At 41.8% G+C, this 23632-nt stretch overlaps 1 protein-coding gene, 1 long non-coding RNA gene and 1 other non-coding gene across 3 annotated transcripts; 1 reads left to right on the top strand and 2 right to left on the bottom strand.

The window, feature by feature from the left end:
• Nucleotides 1-3479: 3479 nt before the first annotated feature.
• On the bottom strand, nt 3480-5543 carry LOC140913346 (uncharacterized). Its single transcript, XR_012159552.1, has 2 exons — nt 5456-5543; nt 3480-3929 (listed from the first exon to the last, which is right to left on the bottom strand). It is a non-coding gene; the product is annotated as an uncharacterized LOC140913346 (long non-coding RNA).
• On the bottom strand, nt 4326-4595 carry LOC140913950 (small Cajal body-specific RNA 13). Its single transcript, XR_012159713.1, has one exon.
• Nucleotides 5544-5823: 280 nt separating the features above from the next.
• GLRX5 (glutaredoxin 5) lies at nt 5824-14286 on the top strand. The gene is made up of 2 exons (XM_073349578.2): nt 5824-6225; nt 13493-14286. Exons 1-2 carry the CDS (start codon nt 5940-5942, stop codon nt 13669-13671), a joined length of 465 nt encoding a protein of 154 aa, XP_073205679.1. The 5' UTR covers nt 5824-5939; the 3' UTR covers nt 13672-14286.
• The last annotated feature ends 9346 nt before the right edge of the window (nt 14287-23632 follow it).

Below are 23632 nucleotides of genomic sequence, written 5' to 3' on the forward strand. Positions count from 1 at the left end.
ATCTTCTACTTAGGAAGGAGTCAGAAAGGATGCCACATTGCTCACCGAGTGACTCAATTATCCACCAAAGAGCATAGGATGCAACACCGGAGCGTTTACCTCTTTAGAAGCAGCTTGGTCCAATGGGATTTTTGGCCATACACCTTAAAGAATAATTGATAGGCAAGTACATCCTGGTTTGCTAAAGTCACAAGAGCAGAATGGGCTGAGTGGTCTTATCAGATGTCTCCAGAGGAGATTAAGCTAATGTGTGGGGAAGCAGAGCTTCCCCACAAGCCCTCCAGACTCCGATTCCCCTACCCATTGGAAAGGGTCTGTGGGCTGGGAGTAATCATAGCACAGCTCCTCTTAGCTGCCTTCCTGCTCCGTGATGATGGAGAAGTGGAACAGAGAGAGGCTATGCAGCTGGTCCAATTCGAGGAGCAAAGTTCTGCAAAGCCAGGACTCTGAAAGGAAAGAAAGATCACTAAGATTACACTATTATATCACTGTTTGTGCCACTTGAGGAAGAGAATCTGGCTCTAGGACAGAAGCATGGGCAAGCCCCAAGGCCTTACAAGAGAGGTACAGGCTCAGCCTCTCACAGACAGAGTTCAAGATCCAGAAAAAGCCATTCCCTGTTAGAGGAGCTCAGTGAGAAATCCCATATGCAGTATTAGCTGAAGGGAGGGGCTCCCACTTTCATTTTATATTAGAAGCTAATCACCATCTTGACTACAGAGAGAGACTAATAGCTCTCTAGATTGTCTACCTACATGGTATAAGAGGTAGAATCATAGAATATCAGGGTTGGAAGGGACCTCAAGAGGTCATCTAGTCCAACCCCCTGCTCAAAGCAGGACCAATCCCCAATTAAATCATCCCAGCCAGGGCTTTGTCAAGTCTGACCTTAAAACCTCCCTAGGAAATGCATTCCAGTGTTTCACCACCCTCCTAGTGAAGAAGTTTTTCCTAATATCCAACCTAAACCTCCCCCACTGCAACTTGAGACCATTACTCCTTGTCCTGTCCTCTTCTACCACTGAGAATAGTCTAGAACCATCCACTCTGGAACCACCTCTCAGGTAGTTGAAAGCAGCTATCAAATCCCCTCTCATTCTTCTTTTCTGCAGAAGAAACAATCCCAGTTCCCTCAGCCTCTCCTCATAAGTCATGTGTTCCAGACCCCTAATCATTTTTGTTGCCCTTCGCTGGACTCACTCCAATTTATCCACATCCTTCTTGAAGTGTGGGGCCCAAAACTGGACACAGTACTCCAGATGAGGCCTCACCAATGTCGAATAGAGGGGAACGATCACGTCCCTCGATCTGCTCGCTATGCCCCTACTTATACATCCCAAAATGCCATTGGCCTTCTTGGCAACAAGGGCACACTGCTGACTCATATCCAGCTTCTCGTCCACTGTCACCCCTAGGTACTTTTCCGCAGAACTGCTGCCTAGCCATTCGGTCCCTAGTCTGTAGCGGTGCATTGGGTTCTTCCGTCCTAAGTGCAGGACTCTGCACTTGTCCTTGTTGAACCTCAGATTTCTTTTGGCCCAATCCTCCAATTTGTCTAGGTCCTTCTGTATCCTATCCCTGCCCTCCAGCGTATCTACCACTCCTCCCAGTTTAGTATCATCCGCAAATTTGCTGAGAGTGCAATCCACACCATCCTCCAGATCATTTATGAAGATATTGAACAAAACCGGCCCCAGGACCGACCCCTGGGGCACTCCACTTGACACTGGCTGCCAACTAGACATGGAGCCATTGATCACTACCCGTTGAGCCCGACAATCTAGCCAACTTTCTACCCACCTTATAGTGCATTCATCCAGCCCATACTTCTTTAACTTGCTGACAAGAATACTGTGGGAGACCGTGTCAAAAGCTTTGCTAAAGTCAAGAAACAATACATCCACTGCTTTCCCTTCATCCACAGAACCAGTAATCTCATCATAGAAGGCGATTAGATTAGTCAGGTATGACCTTCCCTTGGTGAATCCATGCTGACTGTTCCTGATCACCTTCCTCTCCTCCAAGTACTTCAACATGGATTCCTTGAGGACCTGCTCCATGATTTTTCCAGGAACTGAGGTGAGGCTGAGTGGCCTGTAGTTCCCAGGATCCTCCTTCTTCCCTTTTTTAAAGATTGGCACTACATTAGCCTTTTCCCAGTCATCTGGGACTCTCCCCCCCCCCCCCCCCCCAATACCAACTGGTCTCATAATAGTCAGAGCCGGAGATTTTTCTGTTTAGCATGGAGCACAGATGCCAATTTGGCCCTAGATAGGTTTGCTTCTGCTGACAACCAGACTCAAAAATTCCATCCAACTTCTTCTGCAGAGACCACACAAGCACTCAAAATGTCTTCGTCATTGCTTACACAGCTTTAGTAGGGCTCTCTGCTTTACAAAGCAAAAAAAGTTAATGATGTGCAGCACATTATACCTTGACACCATTTAGAGTCAGACAATCTATGGGTGGTCTAGTTACTTTGATGTTTCTTGTTCTTCAAAACCTAACATTCAGAAGCCACATAGCCATACCCTGTTTGCTGGTTTTGGAACTCTCAGTTTTCTTTGGTAACTAGCATGCTGCAATTCTTCTGTATGCCTCTACTGAACTCCTCCCCAAAAGAAGACACCCCACTGTAATTAATTTTAGTAGGCCAGGTGTAGAAAGACATCTTGTTAAGAATGAATGCCAAAAAAGGGGGGGGGGGGGCTGTAAAAGCCATTTTAGTGCTCATGAGTGTCTAAAAACAGGACTAGACAAAGAATTATTAGAATTACATGGAACATTTAATATTTAGATCATTTTTCCTATTGTTTTTATTAGCATCTAGTTTAGAGTTATCATTTATACTGTAACAGCACCTAGCAGCTTTAGCCAGGTCATAATGCTATTGTGCTAGGCGCTATGTAACCACCGTAAAGGACAACTACTGCCCTTAAGACAGGGGTGGGCAAACTACAGCTCAGGGGCTGCATCCAGCCCTCCAGACGTTTTAATCCACCCCTCAAGCTCCCACCAAGAAGTGGCATGTCCCCCCTCCGGCTCCTACACTTAGGGGCAACCACGCTGCCCCCGCAGCTCCCATTGGCCAGGAACTGTGGGGACAGGGCATTGTGCAGAGCCACCTGGACATGCCTCCGCATAGGAGCTGGGACATGCCACTGCTTCTGGGAGCTGCTTGATGTAAGCACCACCTGGAGCCTGCACCCTGACCCCCTCCTGTTTCCCCATCCCCCTGAACTTCTCATTTCTGGCCCCACCCCAGAGCCTGCTCTCAAGCCACTTCAACTTGTTACTCCAATAGGAGAAGTTAATCAAAATGAAGTGTAAATGAGCTTCCTAATCTCACTTGTGCTCTGAAATACTAGAATTGATGCTAGCCTTTAACTACTAGTGACAGTTGTGTGATGAGTTGCAGAAAGCATTTGTATTCTTTCAATTAAAAAAGGAAACAGGCAAATCAGTGATTACACGTAGTCTTAGCATATTTCACAAGTGTTTACTAATAGTTTTAATTATCCAGGGATTGTGTATAGCTAGTTTTTACCTAATGAAGCCAACATGAGTTACATAAGGATCAGCTGTGGGGTACTGAATAATGTTGTATTATGTAACGTGAGTAATATCTACAGTGCAAGAATTTTAGAGCTTAAGTATTTCACTAGAAGTGTGTTACAAATCAATTTAGAAACTAGGTACCCATTATAATAGACAATCCAATTCAGATTACAAGAACAAATTAGAGGGACTTGTATAAGCACTGCAACTTCATTACTGATTTTTATCATATATTACAGGTCTTCAGAATGGTATGAGATTGTCTTCCGCAGCAGGAACATCTGCAACATTAGGAGTGCATTAGATTTCCTTAAAATTCCCACTGAAGCCACATTCAGATTTCTTCAGAGTAGGTGATTTGAATCACTAATCTGGAAAATAAACAGAAAGGTTTATTAATAAGTTTGAATTTTAGGAAGATTACAGTTGAATAAAAAGACAATTTCACCAAAACAGTCATGACTGTTTTGGTGAAATTGTCAGACGTAAAAGCAAGGATCCCTTTTGCCATTAATTGATACCTATTTTATGGAATGGACGAATGTATAGGATAATACAGTTTATGCTACACAACCAAAGGATCTTGTTCTGTTTTTGTTTATTCAGTGGGGTTTTTTTTTTTTAACTAAAGCAGCATTATATAAAGCTAAGTATTATTTCAAAAGATTCTTGTTATGCAAGACCACCAATAACTATCACAAACCAAGTTCCTGCACATAACTCCAAATATACATTGGTAAGAACAGGTTTGAAGGAACCCACTGAAAGTTTATAGCAGTTTTTAGTGTTCAGCAAAACTCAGTATTTGCTAAACAATATCAGACTGCAAAGTTACTCTTACTGTTGGTAGATGGATAATGACATGGAATAAGTCATTATCTCCGTGGCAACAGAATTAGGACTGTGAGAGGAATATTGCACATGGTTCTGCTATTACTCTTACAGGCATGCCTCGGCTTCCTCAGACAGATGCTCTCTCTGCAAGCCTGGTAAGCCCCGAGTACAACCAACCAAGGGCAGCTCCAAGACCACAGACCCACCACTGGAAACTCAGAAAATCCTGGGCAAAGTTTTCAAAAAAGTGACAAACACCGTGGAGCCAAAGGTCAACAGGAATCTAGGCACTTAAGTGCCCACATCATTTGTAAAAGCAGGGACTTAAGTGACTTTAAAGTTTTACCCTAAGACTCAGCTTTTAACTGCTACTACAGAAAGAGGCACCCTGTGTCCCTTCCCCAGGTTCCCACCCCTTCCCCCACCCAGCCTTGAATGACACCTTTTACTCCAGGAGCCCTGCTCACAGCGAAGAGCGAGAGCTCGACAGCGACCAGCGGGGGCTGGTTAAAAGCTCTTCCCACCCCGCTTGGCTCCTTTACGCGCCACAGCGGCGGACGGAGCCTTGTCTCCGCGAGGCCGGCCCCGCGGATTCTGCCGGGGGGTCTCGAGGGCGCTCGGGGAGACGCGATGTTACCGAGCCAGATGGGACAGAGCCCCCCGGCCCCCGGGGCAGCCAGACAGGCCTTGCACGCCTGGGGGACGGGGACCAACCCGCTTCCCCACTAGGCCTCGGCCGTCACGCGCGGCCCGCCCAGACCTGCCCGCCAGAGCCACAGGCGGCCGAGCCCCCCGCGGGGCAAACCGACCCCGGACCCGGGCAGGGCGCGGCACCACCCAGCGAGGCCCGCTGTGCTCCGGCCCCGCTCTAGGCCGAGAGAAGCGGCTCGGGGAGCGCAGCCCCACGCCAGGAGCCGTGGGGCCGGGAGACCCCACGGACGCCGAGCCCCAGAGACCACAACGGTCTCCACCGCGCCTAAAATCCCCGCCGGCTGAGGGCGCCTCAGGGCCGCACCGGCCCGCACCCCCCGCCGCAGACACCGCGAGCCGCACCGCGCTGTACCTCCGAGATGCCGCCGCAGACACCGCCCCAGCGCTCCCCACGCCGGAAACGGAACCCGCCAAAAGTTACCCGCCCCCTCTCCGTACCGAGACCCTGACTGGCCTCGCCCCTCGCGGCTAGCACTGCCAAAAGCTGCGCAGCAGGGGCCGGATTAATAATTCAGTGGGAGGGTCCATCCGGATGTGCGGCGCATTATTGGTTGTTCGGGTCGATTGACAAGTATTTATATCCACTCAAGGCCCGCTGTATGATCCCAGGCTCCGCCAATAGGGAGGAAGCGCCGTGAACTGGCGGACGGGCCAGAAAAAGTCTCTGATGCGCTTTATTGGCAACGGATGTGGATTGACAGGTATTTCTGCCTATCTTTGGTTAAGGCTATCCGTGACGTTTTGCCGCCTCTACCAATGGGGAGGAGGAACGGACTGGAGGTGGATTGGGTGACTGTGTCGCTCGGCGTGGGAAGCTGCCGCTAGGGAAGGCCGCGATGAGCGGTTCTCTGTGCTGGCTGCGCGCGGCCTCGCTGCTGCGTCGTGCCCCGCTGCGATGGGGCGCGCGGCCCCTCAGCCAGGCCGCGGCCGGGGACGGCGGCCGAGGGTCGCGGGAGTCGGTGGAGCGGCTGGTGCGGGCGCACCCCGTGGTCGTGTTCATGAAGGGCAACCCGGCCCAGCCCCTGTGCGGCTTCAGCAACGCCGTGGTGCAGATCCTGCGCCTGCACGGGGTGCAGGACTTCCAGGCCTACGACGTGCTGCAGGACGCCGACCTCCGGCAAGGTTAGCGCCCGGGTAGCCTTAGGGGGCTGTGGGTAGGCAGACCCGGCCCCCTCCGACACACGCTGGACGGGACCCTGTTGCGGGCGGTGGAGGGAAGGCAGAAGCCTTCCACGTACACCCCCAAAAGGGGACCCCGTAGGGGCTTGCTTTTCTCCATGGGCGCTGAGCACCAGCAGCTCTCCCTGACTTTACTGGATCTCTAGGTGCTCAGCAGCGCTGAAAAACCAGGCCCGAAGTGCCTGCTTTGAGCGAGAAAGTCGCAAGGGGATGGTATCGTGTCTGTGTGAGCCGGCGTCCCGCCTTGTCACGCCCCAGTGGCCCGAGTTGTAGCCCATCCGGGGAGCAGCTCAAATCCTCAGTTGTAGAGGAAGGGTGATCTTGGGACTGGGAGTACAGAGACCTGGGTTTTGTTCATGGCTGCTATAGATGTGTGGTTTTGTGCTGTGTTTATCGAAAGGGCCTAAGGAAGTTAAGTAGCCAGATCCTATGAAATTCTATCTATGTGGCACATCTGTAAAACAGAAATAAAATTTATTATCATACTTCACTTGGGCAGTGTAACCTTAATGTTTCTAAAACACTTTAACCTCTTTACTTAGAATGTGCACAAAGCCATGTAGATATCAGCTCAGCTGTACATTGTATTCCCTGAAAGCATCGTCCTGGCATAACTTCACCGTACAGCGAAATTTTGTAGTCTCTGAAAGTAATCCCAGAACCCATTAACCCTCCCCCCACCACTTTGGTTCACCAGGTTTCAAATTGGGATGATACCTAAGAGTCACAAGTGTGCTCACAGGTTAAAAGGTGAGGCCCACATAGATGACAAAGCTGTGGCATGATTCTTATCTTGCTCTGAGCAGCCAACCCCTGTGGCTTGTTTTCTTTGCCGATTGCATCTTTTTTCTTTTTTGAAAGAAAGATTCTCAAATCAACTAGACCTGTGCTCACTGTTACCGATAATGGTACTAGTACCATACATTAAGGAAAAATGGAGGCTATAAACAAACAGCGTATGCCAGTAGCAGTGGAATAGAAGAATATTTTGTCCATTGACTCAAAGCTATAACATTCCTGAATAAGCTTCAGTAGGAAAATAATTTGTCAAAATAATCACTATCAGCTTGCCAGAACACTGCTTATTATGTGCTTGACTGGAGCAACATAAATCTGTGAAGAAATATGTTGGCTCATACAAGATAGGCAAGGCTCATTATCTTCATCCCACTGAATTCAAATCTTAATTTGGGTTACATTACATTATGTGCTCTATTCTGTTTTATGCAAATTATTTGCAGTCCTGTAAGCTCTTACTAACTTCCAGTGTGACCTCTAGGTTTGGTGAAATTTGGGTCAAAGGTGGCACAGTTCAGAAGTTATGACTGACATCTCCTTTTGGTTCTAAACTCTTTACAGCTTGACAGTTGCTTTGCAGCTCTCCTGATCTTAAACAGCCATTGACACGTCATCACAATAGTTTTGGAAAATATTTTGTTTAGAGACCATTCTGTTTTGGCTTGTATTTTCCTCCCCACCATTTCTGTATTAAGGAATGGTAAGCATTTATACAGATCGCAAAGATGGATGATAATACTTAGTCCTGCCTTGAGTGTAGGGGACTAGACTAAAGTCCTCTCAAGGTCCCTTCCAGTCCTACAATTCTATAATAGTTATAGTAGTAAAGCTGGAAAAAAAATCAGCCTAAATTATCATGCTTCAGGACCCACTAACTGACAGAAATTTCCCCTGAGGCTAGGTTATTCTATAAGTATATTTTATGAGGATTCTTGTACCTTCTACTAGAGCATTTCGTAGTGACTGCTGTCAGAGAGAGAGAATACCAAAACTGAAGACTCTTAGAACCACTATCTGATCCCTTATGTGGCAGCTCTTTCCCTCTCTTGCCCCTAGAATTTTATCTGCTCCTAAAACTTCTCATTTGAAAATCTTGTTTTCTGTTTTACAGCAGTCTGATATCTCAGGGAATTGGGATTTCAATTGTTGGATGTGAAGCAGAAGGCACAGATGAACTATGAAAATTGGGGAGGAGGGTACATAAGAAATAATCCTTCCCATACTTTAATTTTTGTGATATTTTCTGTGTCTACCAGTGTGACGGGTTGGGTCACAGAAACCCCCTTGAGACTGCCACCTGATGTGCTGGGACTACCTCTGAGCCCGTTTTCCCTGGTAGCTTGGGACTTCAATACCTTGCCTTGTTGAGCCAGACACACTAGCCTGCTACAAACACAGGCCCAGGTCCAAACCACATCCCCCAAAAGCTGCAGGCTTAATTGAAAACAGCTTAAGAAGTGCTCCTGTCTCCAACACCCAGTTCCCAATGGGATCCAAACCCCAAATCTGTTTTACTCTGTATAAAGCTTATACAGAGTAAACTCATAAATTGTTTGCCGTCTATAACACTGATAGAGAGATTTGCACAGCGGTTTGCTCCCCCAGGAATTAATTACTTGCTCTGGGTTAATAAGTGAAAAGTGATTTTATTACATATAAAAAGTAGGATTTAAGTGGTTCCAAGTAATAACAGACAGAACAAAGTAAGTTACCAAGCAAAATAAAATGAAACACAAGCCTAATTCTAGTACAGTAAGAAACTAAATGCAGGTAAATCTCACCCTCAGATTTTACAATAAGCTTCTTTTACAGACTAGTTTCAGAGTAACAGCCGTGTTAGTCTGTATTCGCAAAAAGAAAAGGAGTACTTGTGGCACCTTAGAGACTAACCAATTTATTTGAGCATGAGCTTTCGTGAGCTCACGAAAGCTCATGCTCAAATAAATTGGTTAACCTTTGCAGAGATATGTTACATGGCATATCTAGCATAAAACATATTCCAGTTATGTCGTATTTATACTCATAAGCATATTTCTACAAAGCATTATGGGGTGCAACATCACAACCAGATTTCTAGTCACCCCCCAGAATACAGTGGTTCTTGGACTGTCGTCCTTGGAGATCTGGCTGTTCACATACTGCTTCTTGACCTTGTTGAGATGCTAAATTGCATTAAGAGGCACCTAAAATATGTTGTGTTAACAATACTTTTTCTTATTGTAGTTGTCTCAGGAATGTTGAGGTTATCAGGGAAATTATGAATGGAATGTGAAATGGCCCACAATACGACCTCTGTCTTGAGGTGTGATGGACAATGAAAAAGTTTGAGAACTCCTACCACAGTACATCAGTTCAGTGTATCAGCATTGACTGCTCAGGACTTTTCCTTCTTTTGGTAAAGTATAAAATATGCCTTCTCAGGTCCCAATATCATGCACAAGAAGTATTCAGGGAACACTCTGCCATCCGAGCAACCTAGAAGCTAGCTTATGTGAAAGTATTTGTGCCTGTTTTCCTGGATCTCCATTTCTGGAAGGTTGCTAGTCTGATCACATGAAACTTCTTTCTGCTTGCTTCCCTTTTGGACATGCCTAGCTTAGTGCTAAGGTTTCATGGGGTTACTTAAGTATAATGATTGTGAAGTGGGATATTTTTGCCTTGAAAGCAGACATGCAGGTGTAGGGCACTAGAAATGCTTACTATAAACACTTTACAGCAAGTTTGTTTGTTTTTTTTGGTAGGATAGGAATTTAATACTTTATATTTAGATCTATCAGGTGGATGATTTCTCTCTCTGCTCCCCCATTTCCCCGTTTACTTCTTGCATTTGGGCCTCTGCTTTCTTTTCATTTAGCCTTTAGTTGAAAGGTTTATATCTGGTCTTTATTTATTTATTTTATTTTCAAATTGCTTTTCAATGTCATGATTTAACTGTAGTGAGATCTCATGGTAAAGTAAAATATTAATACCAAACCGTCTTTTACATTATATTCAAACTACCTTATTTTAGTTATTGGTAAATGTGAGATTTTGGAATCGTGCTTTCTGGAAGTCTTTATTAAACTTCAAAATATAAAAATGTTGTAGTTCTTTCTATTTCTAAAGTAAAATGATTTGTTAATCGTATGATTTAATAGAATGATTTGATAAGTAAAAAATAGCATGCAGCTGGGTTTCTTTCATGAACCTTGAACAAGTCAGTAGTTCATTGCATAATGATCCACGGAGTTTATTTAAGCTCTGGGATTGGACCATAGGTATGCAGCATTGAAAACAATGTTATGAAATTTTACTTGGTTTTCCCCTTTTGTAATTGGAGAAGTTGGTGCACTGTACACTTAGGGGAGAATGTTGATACGTTCTTAATATTACACTTAAGGTCATGTTTGTTTTCCGTGGGAATTTTGCCCAAGGACGGGAATAAATAGGGAATTCAGCTAACAGTAGGTGGTAAGGAGGGACACCAGACTTCAGGGGATGGAACTGCAAATATGAGAGAGAGAATTATTATTTTGTTAGACACTTATCTGTAGTGAAAATAAAACATGTCCTAGGTAAAGGGGCTATTTGTAGTTTAAATGGTACTTTAAAATGCTTTGCTGTGACTGTTTAAAATGTAAGCATATTAAAATGTTAGCCATAACAAATCTCAAGATGCAGTTTCTAAAGAATTAGTATTGGTGGGATTAGCTTTCTGTATTGTTAACTGTGCAAACCATAATCTCACATGATTGGAACTCAAACACTTCCTTATCAATATATATTTAAGTATGAAAGTGAGTAAGGAGAATTGGCTAATCTGATTAGAAATCAGAAAACAAAGCACTTATTGAGGTAGAAATTAGTTTATTATAGCAGCTAAATGAGTAAATGGTTTGGATAGGTCATGCTCTTTCAAGTGGAGAAAACAGTCTAAGATTCTCAAAAAGAAAAGGAGTACTTGTGGCACCTTAGAGCCTAACAAATTTATTTGAGCATAGGCTTTCGTGAGCTACAGCTCACTTCATCGGATGCATTCAGTGGAAAATACAGTGGGGAGATTTTATATACACAGAGAACATGAAACAATGGGTGTTACCATACACACTGTAAGGAGAGTGATCACTTAAGATGAGCTAATACCAGTGGGGGCGGGGAGAGAAAACCTTTTGTAGTGGTGATCAAGGTGGGCCATTTCCAGCAGCTGACAAGAACGTCTGAGGAGTGGGAATAGTTTTACTTTGTGTAATGGCCCATGGGAGTGGATGGGTCATTACACAAAGTAAAACTATTTCCCCATGTTTACACCCTCCCCCCACTGTTCCTCAGACATTCTTGTCAACTGCTGGAAATGGCACACCTTGATTATCACTACAAAAGGTTCCCCCCCCCCTTGCTGGTATTAGCTCATCTTAAGTGATCACTCTCCTTACAGTGTGTATGATAACACCCATTGTTCATGTTCTTTGTGTATATAAATCTCCCCACTGTATTTTCCACTGAATGCATCCAGTGAAGTGAGCTGTAGCTCACAAAAGCTTATGCTCAAATAAATTGGTTAGTCTCTAAGGTGCCACAAGTACTCCTTTTCTTTTTGCGAATACAGACTAACACGGTTGCTACTCTGAAAACAGTCTAAAATTGCTTAGCTTGATACATTATCATCTGGGAGGCACCTTTAACAGCCATTAGGAATTTTCCCTAATGTACACTTTAGATAGCACTGTTTTGTTGTCAAAGTCAAATTTGTAGTAATTATGAAACACAAGTTCCTATAATTTCTAGAGCACTTTTAAGGCACAGATAAATCATAGAAATTAGGTGGAAAAGACTTAATTTGACTCCATTGTTTGACTGCAATTTGGAGAACATAGTCTCTGAATAAGGATATGTCTGCTATTAAGTTGATACCTTGGTTTATTGTTGCCATTAAAGAACTGGTTTTTAGAAAATAAATTGTTACCTTCTGTAAGGTGTGAAAATGTAATCTCTCCATGTTATGCACTATTTGGTCTTAACAATTTTCAGTCAATATTTTGTTACTCTGCACTGCAGGGAACATCTGCTTAGAGCAGTGGTTTTCAAACTGGGGTACATGAGCTCTTGTCAGGGGGTATTCAAGGAAAATCCTGTAATGGCGGACAACACATTTTATTTAGTAACACTTGGCGATCTATTCATTGGTATATTATGACCGTATCTCGGGGGGGGGGGGGATATGATAAACTACATTATTTGAAAAGGGTACACAGCCTGCAAAGTTTGAAAACCACAGACTTAGAGCATTGTCTGGGATCCTAGTTAATGACTGACTAGGGATGAGCATGCAGTGATATGGTTCTTTGCACTTTAAAGTTAAGAAAGTGAACTGTTAGGTTTGCAGTGTTTGGTATGATATTAAAGTTACAAACTGCATGTATAAAGCTACAAACTACATGTATTTTTCAACATCTGTAATAATTCTTCCTTATCTTCCTGAGATCCTTCAACTATACCTAGCATCAACAAGTAATAATGCTTGGCATAAGGGTATTGTTGTGAAAATTTTTTGACTGGTCTTATTTAATCTTTTATGTATATAATTTTAAAAATTGTTTAGTCTGCATGGCTTTTCATACGGGTTAATTGTAGCAGACTACATATTTGTTTCTTAACTTCTTGTTACATCTTGTGCCCCTCCCATGAATTTCAGTGTCTGCCAGTAAAAGATAAAGCACTAGAAATTCAAGGACTGTTAGAGGACAAGTTGTCTAGTAAATGAATTTTAAGTAGCAAATAGCTCTGTATAAAGGCAGTAAGAATGTATTCCCTACAAGGAGCTTTAATAATCCCACAGAGGATACTGTAATTAAATTCCCCATACAAATAGTACTGGACACTGATTTAAAGGGCTCCTGTTTCTTTAGTTGGCCAAATAAGTCACTTTAGTACAGGGGTTCATTTTATGGTAAAAATGAGAAAGTAAGCAATTTTTCAGTAATAGTGTGCTGTGACACTTCTGCATTTTTATGTCTGATTTTGTAAGCAAGTAACTTTTAAGTGAAGTGAAACTTGGGGGTACTCAAGACTAATCAGACTCCTGAAAGGGGTACAGTCGTCTGGAAAGGTTGAGAGCCCCTGCTTTAATAATCTTCTCTCATCCCCAGGAAGCAAGCATGATACTTGCACAGCTCTGTTTAACAGTCACGGTTGGAATTGAACTCGGGTCTCAAATTTCTAGCTTTAGGTGGGAGCCAAAACAAACACAAAGTTTAATGGAATGTGGTTAATTCTGATGGCTCTTCTGCAATGCACAGGACCCACAGCCTCAAAGAGAAGGAACTGAGAGTGTTAAAATCTGCATGCTGCTAAAGCAATGCCTCTTACTTTTCATGAATTCCAGTATATTTGAAAACAATAGATTTAACCTTTTTAAATTTATTTTCTGGTACAGGAATTAAAAACTACTCCAACTGGCCTACCATCCCTCAAGTATACCTTAACGGTGAATTTGTTGGTGGCTGTGACATACTCCTCCAGATGCATCAGAATGGAGACCTAGTGGAAGAGCTTAAGAAGTTAGGAATCCGCTCTGCACTTTTGGATGCAGAAAAAGACCAAGACAAAAAATAAAAAAAGCAAGCTATTTCATTTTAAAAGATGGGACTATAATAAACAAACAATCTTTGACAATACCTTATTACCAGAAAAGCCTTATGTATTATCTCAAAGGAGGCATCTTTTTGAACTGACACTAACGTTTGTCTATCAGTAAACAAATGGTAGCTCATGGTACAGGTGATCTGGTATTTTGGTTTAAGGCTATTCTGTTGTGAAAATTTGATTATAACCATTGCACTGTAATTCAAATGTCTGTGGAACTGAAATAAACAAGCAGCCTACTTCTACTTGTGTTAATTCTTCTTGCCTGAGGCAGGAGTAAATGAAAGATTGTAGAATATTATTTTTGTGGCTCTTCTGTGTATATCACTTGGCTAATGCTTTGATATATAAATCTATGTAGATAGTGTTTGTAGCTTTTTTTGCTTCTCTTGAAAACACTATCAAATAGCCACTGTCATTCTGTATGAACACTTGAAGATAGGACTTCTTGGGGAACCTGTAAACTTGTGTATTTGTTACCTGCAAATCTGTTTCTAACAAACTGGAGGAAAACAGTCAGATGAGTGAACTATGAAATACACCTTTATTCCTACAGCTATAAATAAATACATTAGTAAAAACAAATGATACGTTGGTCATTATTGCTTTGTTTCCCAAACTGTAGGTTGTAACTACTGATGGCTTTTGGGAGACTACTGGGAGTTGTTGTGACTAAAAGGTTTTAAAGTAATTTTCTGTTGTACATCTGCCAAAAATGGCCTCAGTTTTTACACTTTATGAAATTTAAGTCTCTTTTATCAGTGCTCAGATGTGGAAATTCTATAATTCTTCCTTATGGAGAGCGGAATAACTTGAAAACCATGAATATAATCTTATACTACTTGTCAGCAGCTACACTCTTTAGGTTTACGCTGACAAATATTCATTCCGACTTGACTGCTGTGCCACAAAGAGTGTTGTCTTCAAATATGAAGTAAACAAATGAACTGTTCTTCTAGGTACCAGTACAGAAGAACAAGGGAGGAGATGTACTGGGCAGATGGCAGAAATGTTTGCTGGATTGTCTCTCTTTTCTGTGAAGTGTCAAACTCCAGTGTTTCTACAAATAAAGTCATACAGTATATCTGAAAAAAATAGTAAATTAAAGTTAGTAGTCTCTCAAGAACTACTGCTATTTGGTTTTTATGAGTAAAAGTAGCATTTGCCCATGGATTGAGCAAATGATCTGAAAAATAATTATCCGGTGGTTGTATGATTGTCTACATTATTTTGATTTATCAATAAGTTTCTAATAAATTTCATGGTTTTTGTTTTGAATATTATTATTATTGAGCATTCTTTCACTGTATGATTGACAGAAAATGTGCTTTTTTTGAATTAAGAAAATTCTGAAGGGTGGGGGGAATAATAATCCAGGGCTATAATTTTGCAAATTAGGAATGAGCAAAATGAGAGGTTTGGAGTATAAGAGTCCATTTCAAATCTCTTCTGTCTAGGTGCTTCTTTGAGAGTTAGTTCAAGTGCAAAAATCATAAGTTATCGAATTCTTCAGTGAATACTATTATATTTTTCAGTAACCTTACTGTATGTCCAATTCCATTAAGGAAGTAGTGAGGAAAGTATCAACATGATGTAAGCAGGTGATATAAATATTGTATTTCAGTATAGTGTGTTGTGAATTTTTAAATTGTACTTTGGGCTAGGTACCTGTGGCGGCTTCTCTTACTAAGTAAAGAAGTGATTATCATGTTAAATGTTCATAGTGGATATTTGAATCTGTTTTTGAGTACTAAAGCATGCCTATTTTCAGATGCTCTTTCAGATCCTCAGTTCTGTTTTTAATACCCTCAGGATGTAAAACTGTAACACTTCTTGGTCAATATCTCTAAGTGGGTATGGAACCAAAAGTGAAAGATTTAAGATAGAGCAAGGCAAATGTAGCAATGAGTATGTACTGTGTATAAACACCCTTAGTTTTGTCTCCATACCATCCCCTTTAGTTTATTTTATTACAGTACAAAATAAACTAGACTTAAGAGTAGCTATTTTCAGGTATCTGTCATGTGTAATTACAGGTGGGGTGAAGTCTCAGTTTGTGTACCACCATGAAGTGCACCCTATTAATTTTAAATGCTTGAACGTCAGTTCAAAGCACTTCAGTCTTAACTTCCTTACTCTAATATTATACATCCAAAAATAGCTTTGTGTACATAAAGTCTTTACAAACTGTTTTTGTTTTCAAAATGAAATACTCTTAAATGCTGTTTTGATTTCCTCCTTTTTTTCTCTGGGACATGTACATAGTTTTCACCATCACATGCTACCATCTACCACCCAAGCTAGCGATACTATTTTTCATTCTTCCTCACTTTGTTCCTTAACTGTTGCCCAACCTAATTGTTTGAAAAATGCTCCGTTACCTAACCTGCTGAGGAACATATTCATTCAGGGTAGGTTTTCAAATGTTTGTTCAGACAAATAAACCTCAGACTCTAACTCAGGTATATATTACCTCTCTCTGATTACCAGTCTTTCTCTTCTCACGTCGATTTGAAGTGTTGATCTTACTGCTTGCATAGTACATGAGCATACCAGGGGAAGCCAAACTTACTGATTGTCCGAGCTGCATACAGCATTCTTAAGAAGTTTGAGAGGCAGGGTGTGCCTGCAGGGCTTCAGCCCCATGGGCAGCCCCTGATGGGGCTTGGAGCTTCAGCCCTGCTCCTGCTGAAGCACCAAGCCCCAGCAGGTGTTCCCTGGGAGGCTGAAAACCTGAAGTCCCCACTGGAGAGAAGCCCCTACCCCTCCACCCCGCTGCAAGGGAGAGGTCCCAAGCTCTCTAACCTCTCTCTCTTCTCTTCCCCTCCTCCTCCCCCCCAACCCCCTTGTCAAGGTTCCTCCCCCACTCTGAACTCTAGGGTACAGATGTGGGGACCTGCATGAAAAACCTCCTAAGCTTATCTTTACCAGCTTAGGTCAAAACTTCCCCAAGGTACAAAATATTACACCCGTTATCCTTGGACTGGCCGCTACCACCACCAAACTAATACTGGTTACTGGGGAAGAGCTGTTTGGACGCGTCCTTCCCCCCAAAATACTTGCCAAAACCTTGCACCCCTCTTCCTGGACAAGGTTTGGTAAAAAGCCTCACCAATTTGCCTAGGTGACTACAGACCCAGACCCTTGGATCTTAAGAACAATGAACAATCCTCCCAACACTTGCACCCCCCCTTTCCTGGGAAATGTTGGATAAAAAGCCTCACCAATTTGCATAGGTGACCACAGACCCAAACCCTTGGATCTGAGAACAATGAAAAAGCATTCAGTGTTTTACAAGAAGACTTTTAATAAAAAATAGAAGTAAATAGAAATAAAGAAATCCCCCCTGTAAAATCAGGATGGTAGATATCTTACAGGGTAATTAGATTCAAAAACATAGAGAACCCCTCTAGGCAAAACCTTAAGTTACAAAAAAGATACACAGACAGAAATAGTTATTCTATTCAGCACAATTCTTTTCTCAGCCATTTAAATAAATCATAATCTAACACATACCTAGCTAGATTACTTACTAAAAGTTCTAAGGCTCCATTCCTGGTCTATCCCTGGCAGAAACCAGCATACAGACAGACACAGACCCTTTGTTTCTCTCCCTCCTCCCAGCTTTTGAAAGTATCTTGTCTCTTCATTGGTCATTTTGGTCAGGTGCCAGCGAGGTTACCTTTAGCTTCTTAACCCTTTACAGGTGAGAGGAGCTTTCCCCTGGCCAGGAGGGATTTCAAAGGGGTTTACCCTTCCCTTTATATTTGACACCCCTCTAGTCTGGTAGGTGGAGAATGGAAAGGGGTGGGTGGGGGACCAGCAAGCCACACTTTAACTGTAAAAGAGCCACATGTGGCTCACGATCCACAGTTTGGCCACCGCTGGAGTATACTTTTGCTGACAAACTTCAGCTGCACACTGGTTTTCTCTGACTTCCTTCTTCCATTCCATAGAATTTTAGCTTTTATTATTGAATGGCAACTCTATAGGATGTGATTGATTTATCCTGCTTTAAAATTATCAGTTACCTGATTTGAGTGTGTTTGATCAAGTTAGAGAATGAGTAAGAAGGCAGCTGAATAAAATGAACAGGGTCAAGGTCTGCAGTATATCTTGCTGCCAAATGTGGAAATATAAATTGGGAGTTTTAGATCGGTCTCATATCCTCACCCACTTCCAGCGCTGTTCCTTTTTAGTCCAAGTGTATCTACAGGATAAGACTGCAACATACTACTACTGTAGAGCTAATGAAAGTGTCATGGGAATGAGAGAATCTATTCACAGCATTGTAGGGCACCTGACTTTAGCTATACAGGTATGTTGACTAGTACTGGTCCCAGTACAGAACTACGGGGACCCTACCATTTACTGCTCTCCAGTGTGAAAGATGACCATTTATGTCTCCCTTCGCTCTACTGGTTGAGCAACTCTGGACTCTAGAGCTCATACTCTGTCTCTGAGGGCCATGAGGTGCTTGCACTGCATGCCCCCATAGTCCACCTGCCCACAAGGCAGGTAATCATACGTGCTGTTGTCAGTGCAATAAAGTGGATAGCCCCCACTCTGCTAGTGGACAGCTTGCATTGTTTTTTGGGTGGGTGGGTTGGTTGTGTTTCGTTTTGTTTTGTTCTGTTCGTGGAGGGGTGGCTGTTTATTGGCCTAACTTTAGATCTTGGGCTGACCAATACCCTCCCTTCAGCACGTTTATTATGAAGAGTAAACACTGTGACTCAGATTAAAATGAACTTAATAGATTAGTAGGAGTGGCCTTAGGCCAAGGCTTCTGAGATAGAGGCTTATGTCTTTGTCCTGGACCGTGACACCAGTGAGGAGATTCTCATCAAAGGAGGAGGCAACTTTGGAGGTAAATTTTTTTTCCAGGAGGAAAATCTGGCAACCTTAGTAAAATAGGTAGCAAAGGTTTAAGCCTAGGAATATTAAACCCAGGAATCCTGCAAGGATAGCTAGCATGAAGAAGCCAGTCAAGGTGTTTTCAGTGCATAAATCCAAGCAAGGGAATATTAAACTGTGGCGTGAGATGTTCTGACCAGAAATCCTCTTGTCTAATGCACAGACCCTACCCCATTCTTAAAAACAAACTCTTACCCTCCATATAATAAGGGTATTCAGGAAAAGACTACACATGGTTAACATACACATTCTCCTTAAAGGACTCTGCATATGAAGATGGAGAGGATATTAAGGAAGGCCTGTGAGTACCCCAAGTGCTCATACTGCCTTTTTTGCTGCATGCTCAGCTGCAGCTCGCTTTAGAGGGCTGTAAGCGAACAGGTTGCCTTGCAGGGTGGCTTAAAGGAACTCTATTCCCTGAGAGCCTAGTGTTCAATTTTTATGTATGTCACTTAAGTTATATGATCATCTAGCACTGCCATCTCTTAGATGGTCTTCCTATTAGGGCTCTTGTTAACTGATTTAACTTCTAAGGTATCCCTCCTTGGCATATCTGTTAGGGAAAACTTGACTTTTTCTACACATTAAATGGGGCATAACTAAATTGAGTTTAATTCACCCCTTTCAGCTATTCTGGGGCAAGTGTATGTGGAAACTTCTTTCAGCTTAAGGCATTTTTAAAGTGACATATTAAATTGAAATAGGGCACTTTTCATATGAAATAAGAATGTCCACAGAGAGACTTGCACCAAAATAAATATTTGAATTAAAAGATATTGTGGTCCTAGTTTGTATGTTTGTATGTCCTAGTTTGTATGTAGACATGCCCTTTTAGGGCATGTTCTGGAGAAGCTGATGAAAACCCTGGCAAAGACCCACTTCCCCAGTCTCTCATACCAAAGAAATCCAGAACAAAATTATTCCCCCCCACCCCCTCCTGATTTGTTCCCATTCTGGATAAAGAGATTCTGAATCATAAACCTTACTTTTTCTTACAGCTTCTCAAAATAAATCCTGTCTCGTTCCATTGGAGCTAAGCGTATGTAGGCTAGAATGTAATCCCAGCAAATATCAATACCATGGTAACGAGGTTGGGGAGAAGAAAGCTACAATATTTTGCATGGCTGGGGGCTTAGTTTATGGACTGATGACCCATAGGTACACCTAACAATAATCTATTCATTTGTGAGATCACTTCTTGATCATCAGAAATAAGAGGAGGTTGCAGAGATTCTGAATCCATGAAAGCAGAATTAGGCCCATCATTCCTGTACTTATTTCTCAAGAAGGGATAGTATATAATTCAATATGTTTTTAGTCTCAAAAGTGACCTAAATGTTTCAGCACCTCCTGGATCTGAAAGAAGTAAATAAATTCCTCAGCCTGCCTTCCTTGCAAATTGAGATATGAAAATCTGTCCACTAGGTAAGTTGATACTTTTCACATGTTACATAAACCCTTTCTTCAAAGCTTAAAGGATTTTTACCAAACAATTAAACTTCACAAAATCTGTGTGAAGTAGGTCAGTATAATATTCACTGTGCGGAAGGACAAGCTGAGGTCCAGAGAAGTGATTTGCCAGCCATCACATACTGAGTGATCAGCAGAGCTGAGAACAGAATCTAGGCGTCTATTCTCCATTGTCAGTTCTAATCGCTAGACAACACTTGCTTTTATCCAGTAGAAAAGTTTCAGGATAAGTTGAAATATTTTTATTTTAAAATTTTATCATCACATGAAAAAAAATACAGATTTTAGACATTACATATCAACCAAAGACTACAAGCAGAATGACATTCTGAATCCAAACATTTCTGTTCTCACCATTTTATTTGTTCAAAGCTATGACCTTTTCTCCAAACAGGTTTATACTTTTTTAATAAAAGGGCAAGGTAGATATTCTCTGAAACAGCTGCTTTTGTTTTTTATGGTTCAAGGATCACCTGGGCTGCAAAGTTTGGATACAGATTTGATTAGCCTCCATTTGAGGTGGTTCGTTCAGGCTTGTCTTGTATTACAATATTCAGCACCACTACTTAGGATTTAGATAGTACTTTTGTTCTTCAAGGAGCTTTACACATGTTAATCAATTAATACTCCTGACCCTTTCTGAGAGCTAAGTAAGGTGTTGGCCTTGTTTCACATATGGGGAGACTGAGGCAGATAGTTTAGGACTGCCAGAAAAGCCCCACTATTGTATTAGAGCAGAGATTAGAACTCAAGAATACCTGATTCCTAGAAACAGGCTTTGGATACTTTACAGAAATGCTGTCATTACAAACCAAAGCCAATCAGAAATGTACTGCTAGCGCTCTTATTGAGGCATGCGTTGAACAATGATTGACATGAACCAGCAGATGGTGCTGTTTAACTGAAAAAGAATAACTGATCTAATTGGCATGAACAAACAGAAGCATCTTTTTAGTGAGTCCTCTTTCTCATAGAATAGCATTCTTCAGAGTTCTCAGTTTTTTAAAATATGTCAGTGCTAACCATTAAATATATCCTAGAATGATATTAATTTAGTCTTTGGGCCAAAGGATTCTGGATGCTCAATGAAAGCAACACTGGAAAGTGAAGGAGGAGAATAGCTTTCTTTGGGCTAGGTGGAAAAAAGAAATCTGGAATTAGGGAAATCTTCAAAGCTAATTGTCCTCCAAAACAACTGGATGAGAAATGTTGTATAAGAGCCAGGTATTTTTCTTATAGTGGCCTAATTCACCTCAATGAGTTCAACAAACTAAGGAGATGGGGCTGCCTGTGTTTGCTCTACAGAAGTTCTGTGACTCATTGTCTTCGCTTTACTATCAGATGATGCACCCAACCCCCAATTAAAGTTTCTCTGTAAGGTAAGCATAACAGAGTTACACTCTGAGGCTTGCTTTCTAGATGTGACAAGGCCAGGAGTGTTACATAGCACAGTGAGACATTAAACAGTCTCATACACAGGCCTCTATCATTTGAACTAAATCAGAGAGCTCTCAGCTGGTAGCAGGACTTGGTTCTTTATTGTATTTGTAAGCAGCAGTCACTAGAGGGCAACATTATTCTCTCTCTCTCTCTCAAATCCATCTAGATCCTTGAAGGAAAGCACACCTGAACCAGGCCCCATCATCCTATCCTGAAAGTCAGGAAAGTGGTGAATGGATTTCAGGAAATCTGTGTTGTTTGCCAGGGTTGGTGGTGGATGCTCAGTAGGAGTTCCATCTCATCCCCACAGTTCCTTGATGCTATCATTATGTACCATTACTGTATCTTCTCCTTTTATCCACTCGTACATCGCATTGGTGCCCGCAGGAAATCTCCTTCCAAGGGAGCAGTGCAGGGTCACGTCCTTCCCCAGGACATAACAATTCACTTCTTGTACTTCAGTGATGAAGTAAGGAACTTTACTATCTGGGCTAAAAGCAAGATATGGTTTTACTTTGGGATCTGAGTGACACATCCAGAATCTCAGATTGGGACTGGTTTTATTGCATATAAACGAGGGTGAGCAAAACAATTGTATTTAAAATATATAATGTTTGTATCAGACTTCTGGGGAAATGCATTGAAGGAAGCTGGTTTTATTTATATCTCTCTGCTAGTGTCCAGAACAAAATCTGACTTTCTGATAACTAACTGCTAGTGAATGTTAAAGTTTTAGTAATTAAAATACAAAAGTTTACAAAACCTGTCAATATAGGGGAGCTGCAATTGTTATAAAGGAGCACTGGAGTGAGACTTAAACCCAGGAGAAGTGATTATTGCAATCATTTTGTACATTTTATGTAGAAGTTAACAGAATAATCACTTTTCTATATATATTTTAAACCATCTTGTACAATTTAATAGCTATTATATCCCTGCTATAGAATGCTGTAGGATGGTTTAAAAAATGTCTATAGAAATAAGGTTTCATTATATATAGGTTAGAAAGAGAGTGAGATAAGGCCAGAAGGGACCAATGTGATCATCTAGTCTGACCCTCTGCATAATACAGGCCATAGAACTTCCCTGAATTAATACCTGTTCGAACTACAGCATATCTTTTAGACAAACATCCCATCTTGATTTAAAAAAATGTCCCATGGTAGAGACTCTACCACAATTACCCTGACAGTTAAAATTTTGTGCCTTATTTCAAGTTTGAGGCGGACAAAAATGTTAGGGTCAAGAATTGATCCCTGTGGGACCCCACTAGAAACACACCTGCTTGATGATGATTCCTTGTTTACAGTTATATTTTGAGGCCTATCAGTTGGCCAGTTGTTAATCCATTTAATGTGTGCCATGTTACTTTTCAGAGTAACAGCCGTGTTAGTCTGTATTCGCAAAAAGAAAAGGAGTACTTGTGGCACCTTAGAGACTAACCAATTTATTTATTGATGCATCCGATGAAGTGAGCTGTAGCTCATAAAAGCTTATGCTCAAATAAATTGGTTAGTCTCTAAGGTGCCATAAGTACTCCTTTTCTTTTTGCATGTTACTTTTGTATCATTCTGGTTTCTTAATCAAGATGTCATGTGGTGTACTTACAGAAGCCTAAATATATTACATCAACACTTAATTATGTCAACCACTCCTGTGATCGCATTGAAAAAAAGATATCAAGTTAGTTTGACAGAGCTATCTTTCAGAAACTCATGATGTCTGTTCCAAAGACGGTTGCACAGAGTGTGAACTTGTGTTTGTAGGGAATGAGTCACGCTGGTGGCACCCTGAAGTGAGAGAGAGAACAGATACCGGGGCATGCTGCACAGAGGAGGATGTACTTTTTATTTGCTAGATCTTTCTAAAGATTTTCTCTACTTACTCGTACACCCACTCTTCCTCAATCCAGTTATCTGTGCAGGTTTTATTTTTTTATGCCAATACTAAATCCTACACTCTAACTTTCAAGTTTCCCTGGACAGGGTTATTAAAAAAAAGTACCTTAGCTTTCTCATTTGTTTTTCATAATTCATTGAATTCTTCTTACCATCCCATCATTCCTCTAGCTGCTGTCACAACTTTTATCCATCATCAAGGAGCTCAA

This window comes from Lepidochelys kempii, chromosome 6, assembly GCF_965140285.1.
Source record: "Lepidochelys kempii isolate rLepKem1 chromosome 6, rLepKem1.hap1, whole genome shotgun sequence".
Taxonomy (NCBI): domain Eukaryota; kingdom Metazoa; phylum Chordata; order Testudines; family Cheloniidae; genus Lepidochelys; species Lepidochelys kempii.

What these genes read in the sequence shown, in the direction of transcription:
- GLRX5 (XM_073349578.2), top strand. Translation starts at nt 5,940, where the DNA reads ATGAGCGGTTCTCTGTGCTGGCTGCGCGCGGCCTCGCTGCTGCGTCGT. An exon ending in GGACGCCGACCTCCGGCAAG is followed by an intron (nt 6,226 to 13,492) that starts GTTAGCGCCCGG and finishes TTTCTGGTACAG; the next exon opens with GAATTAAAAACTACTCCAAC.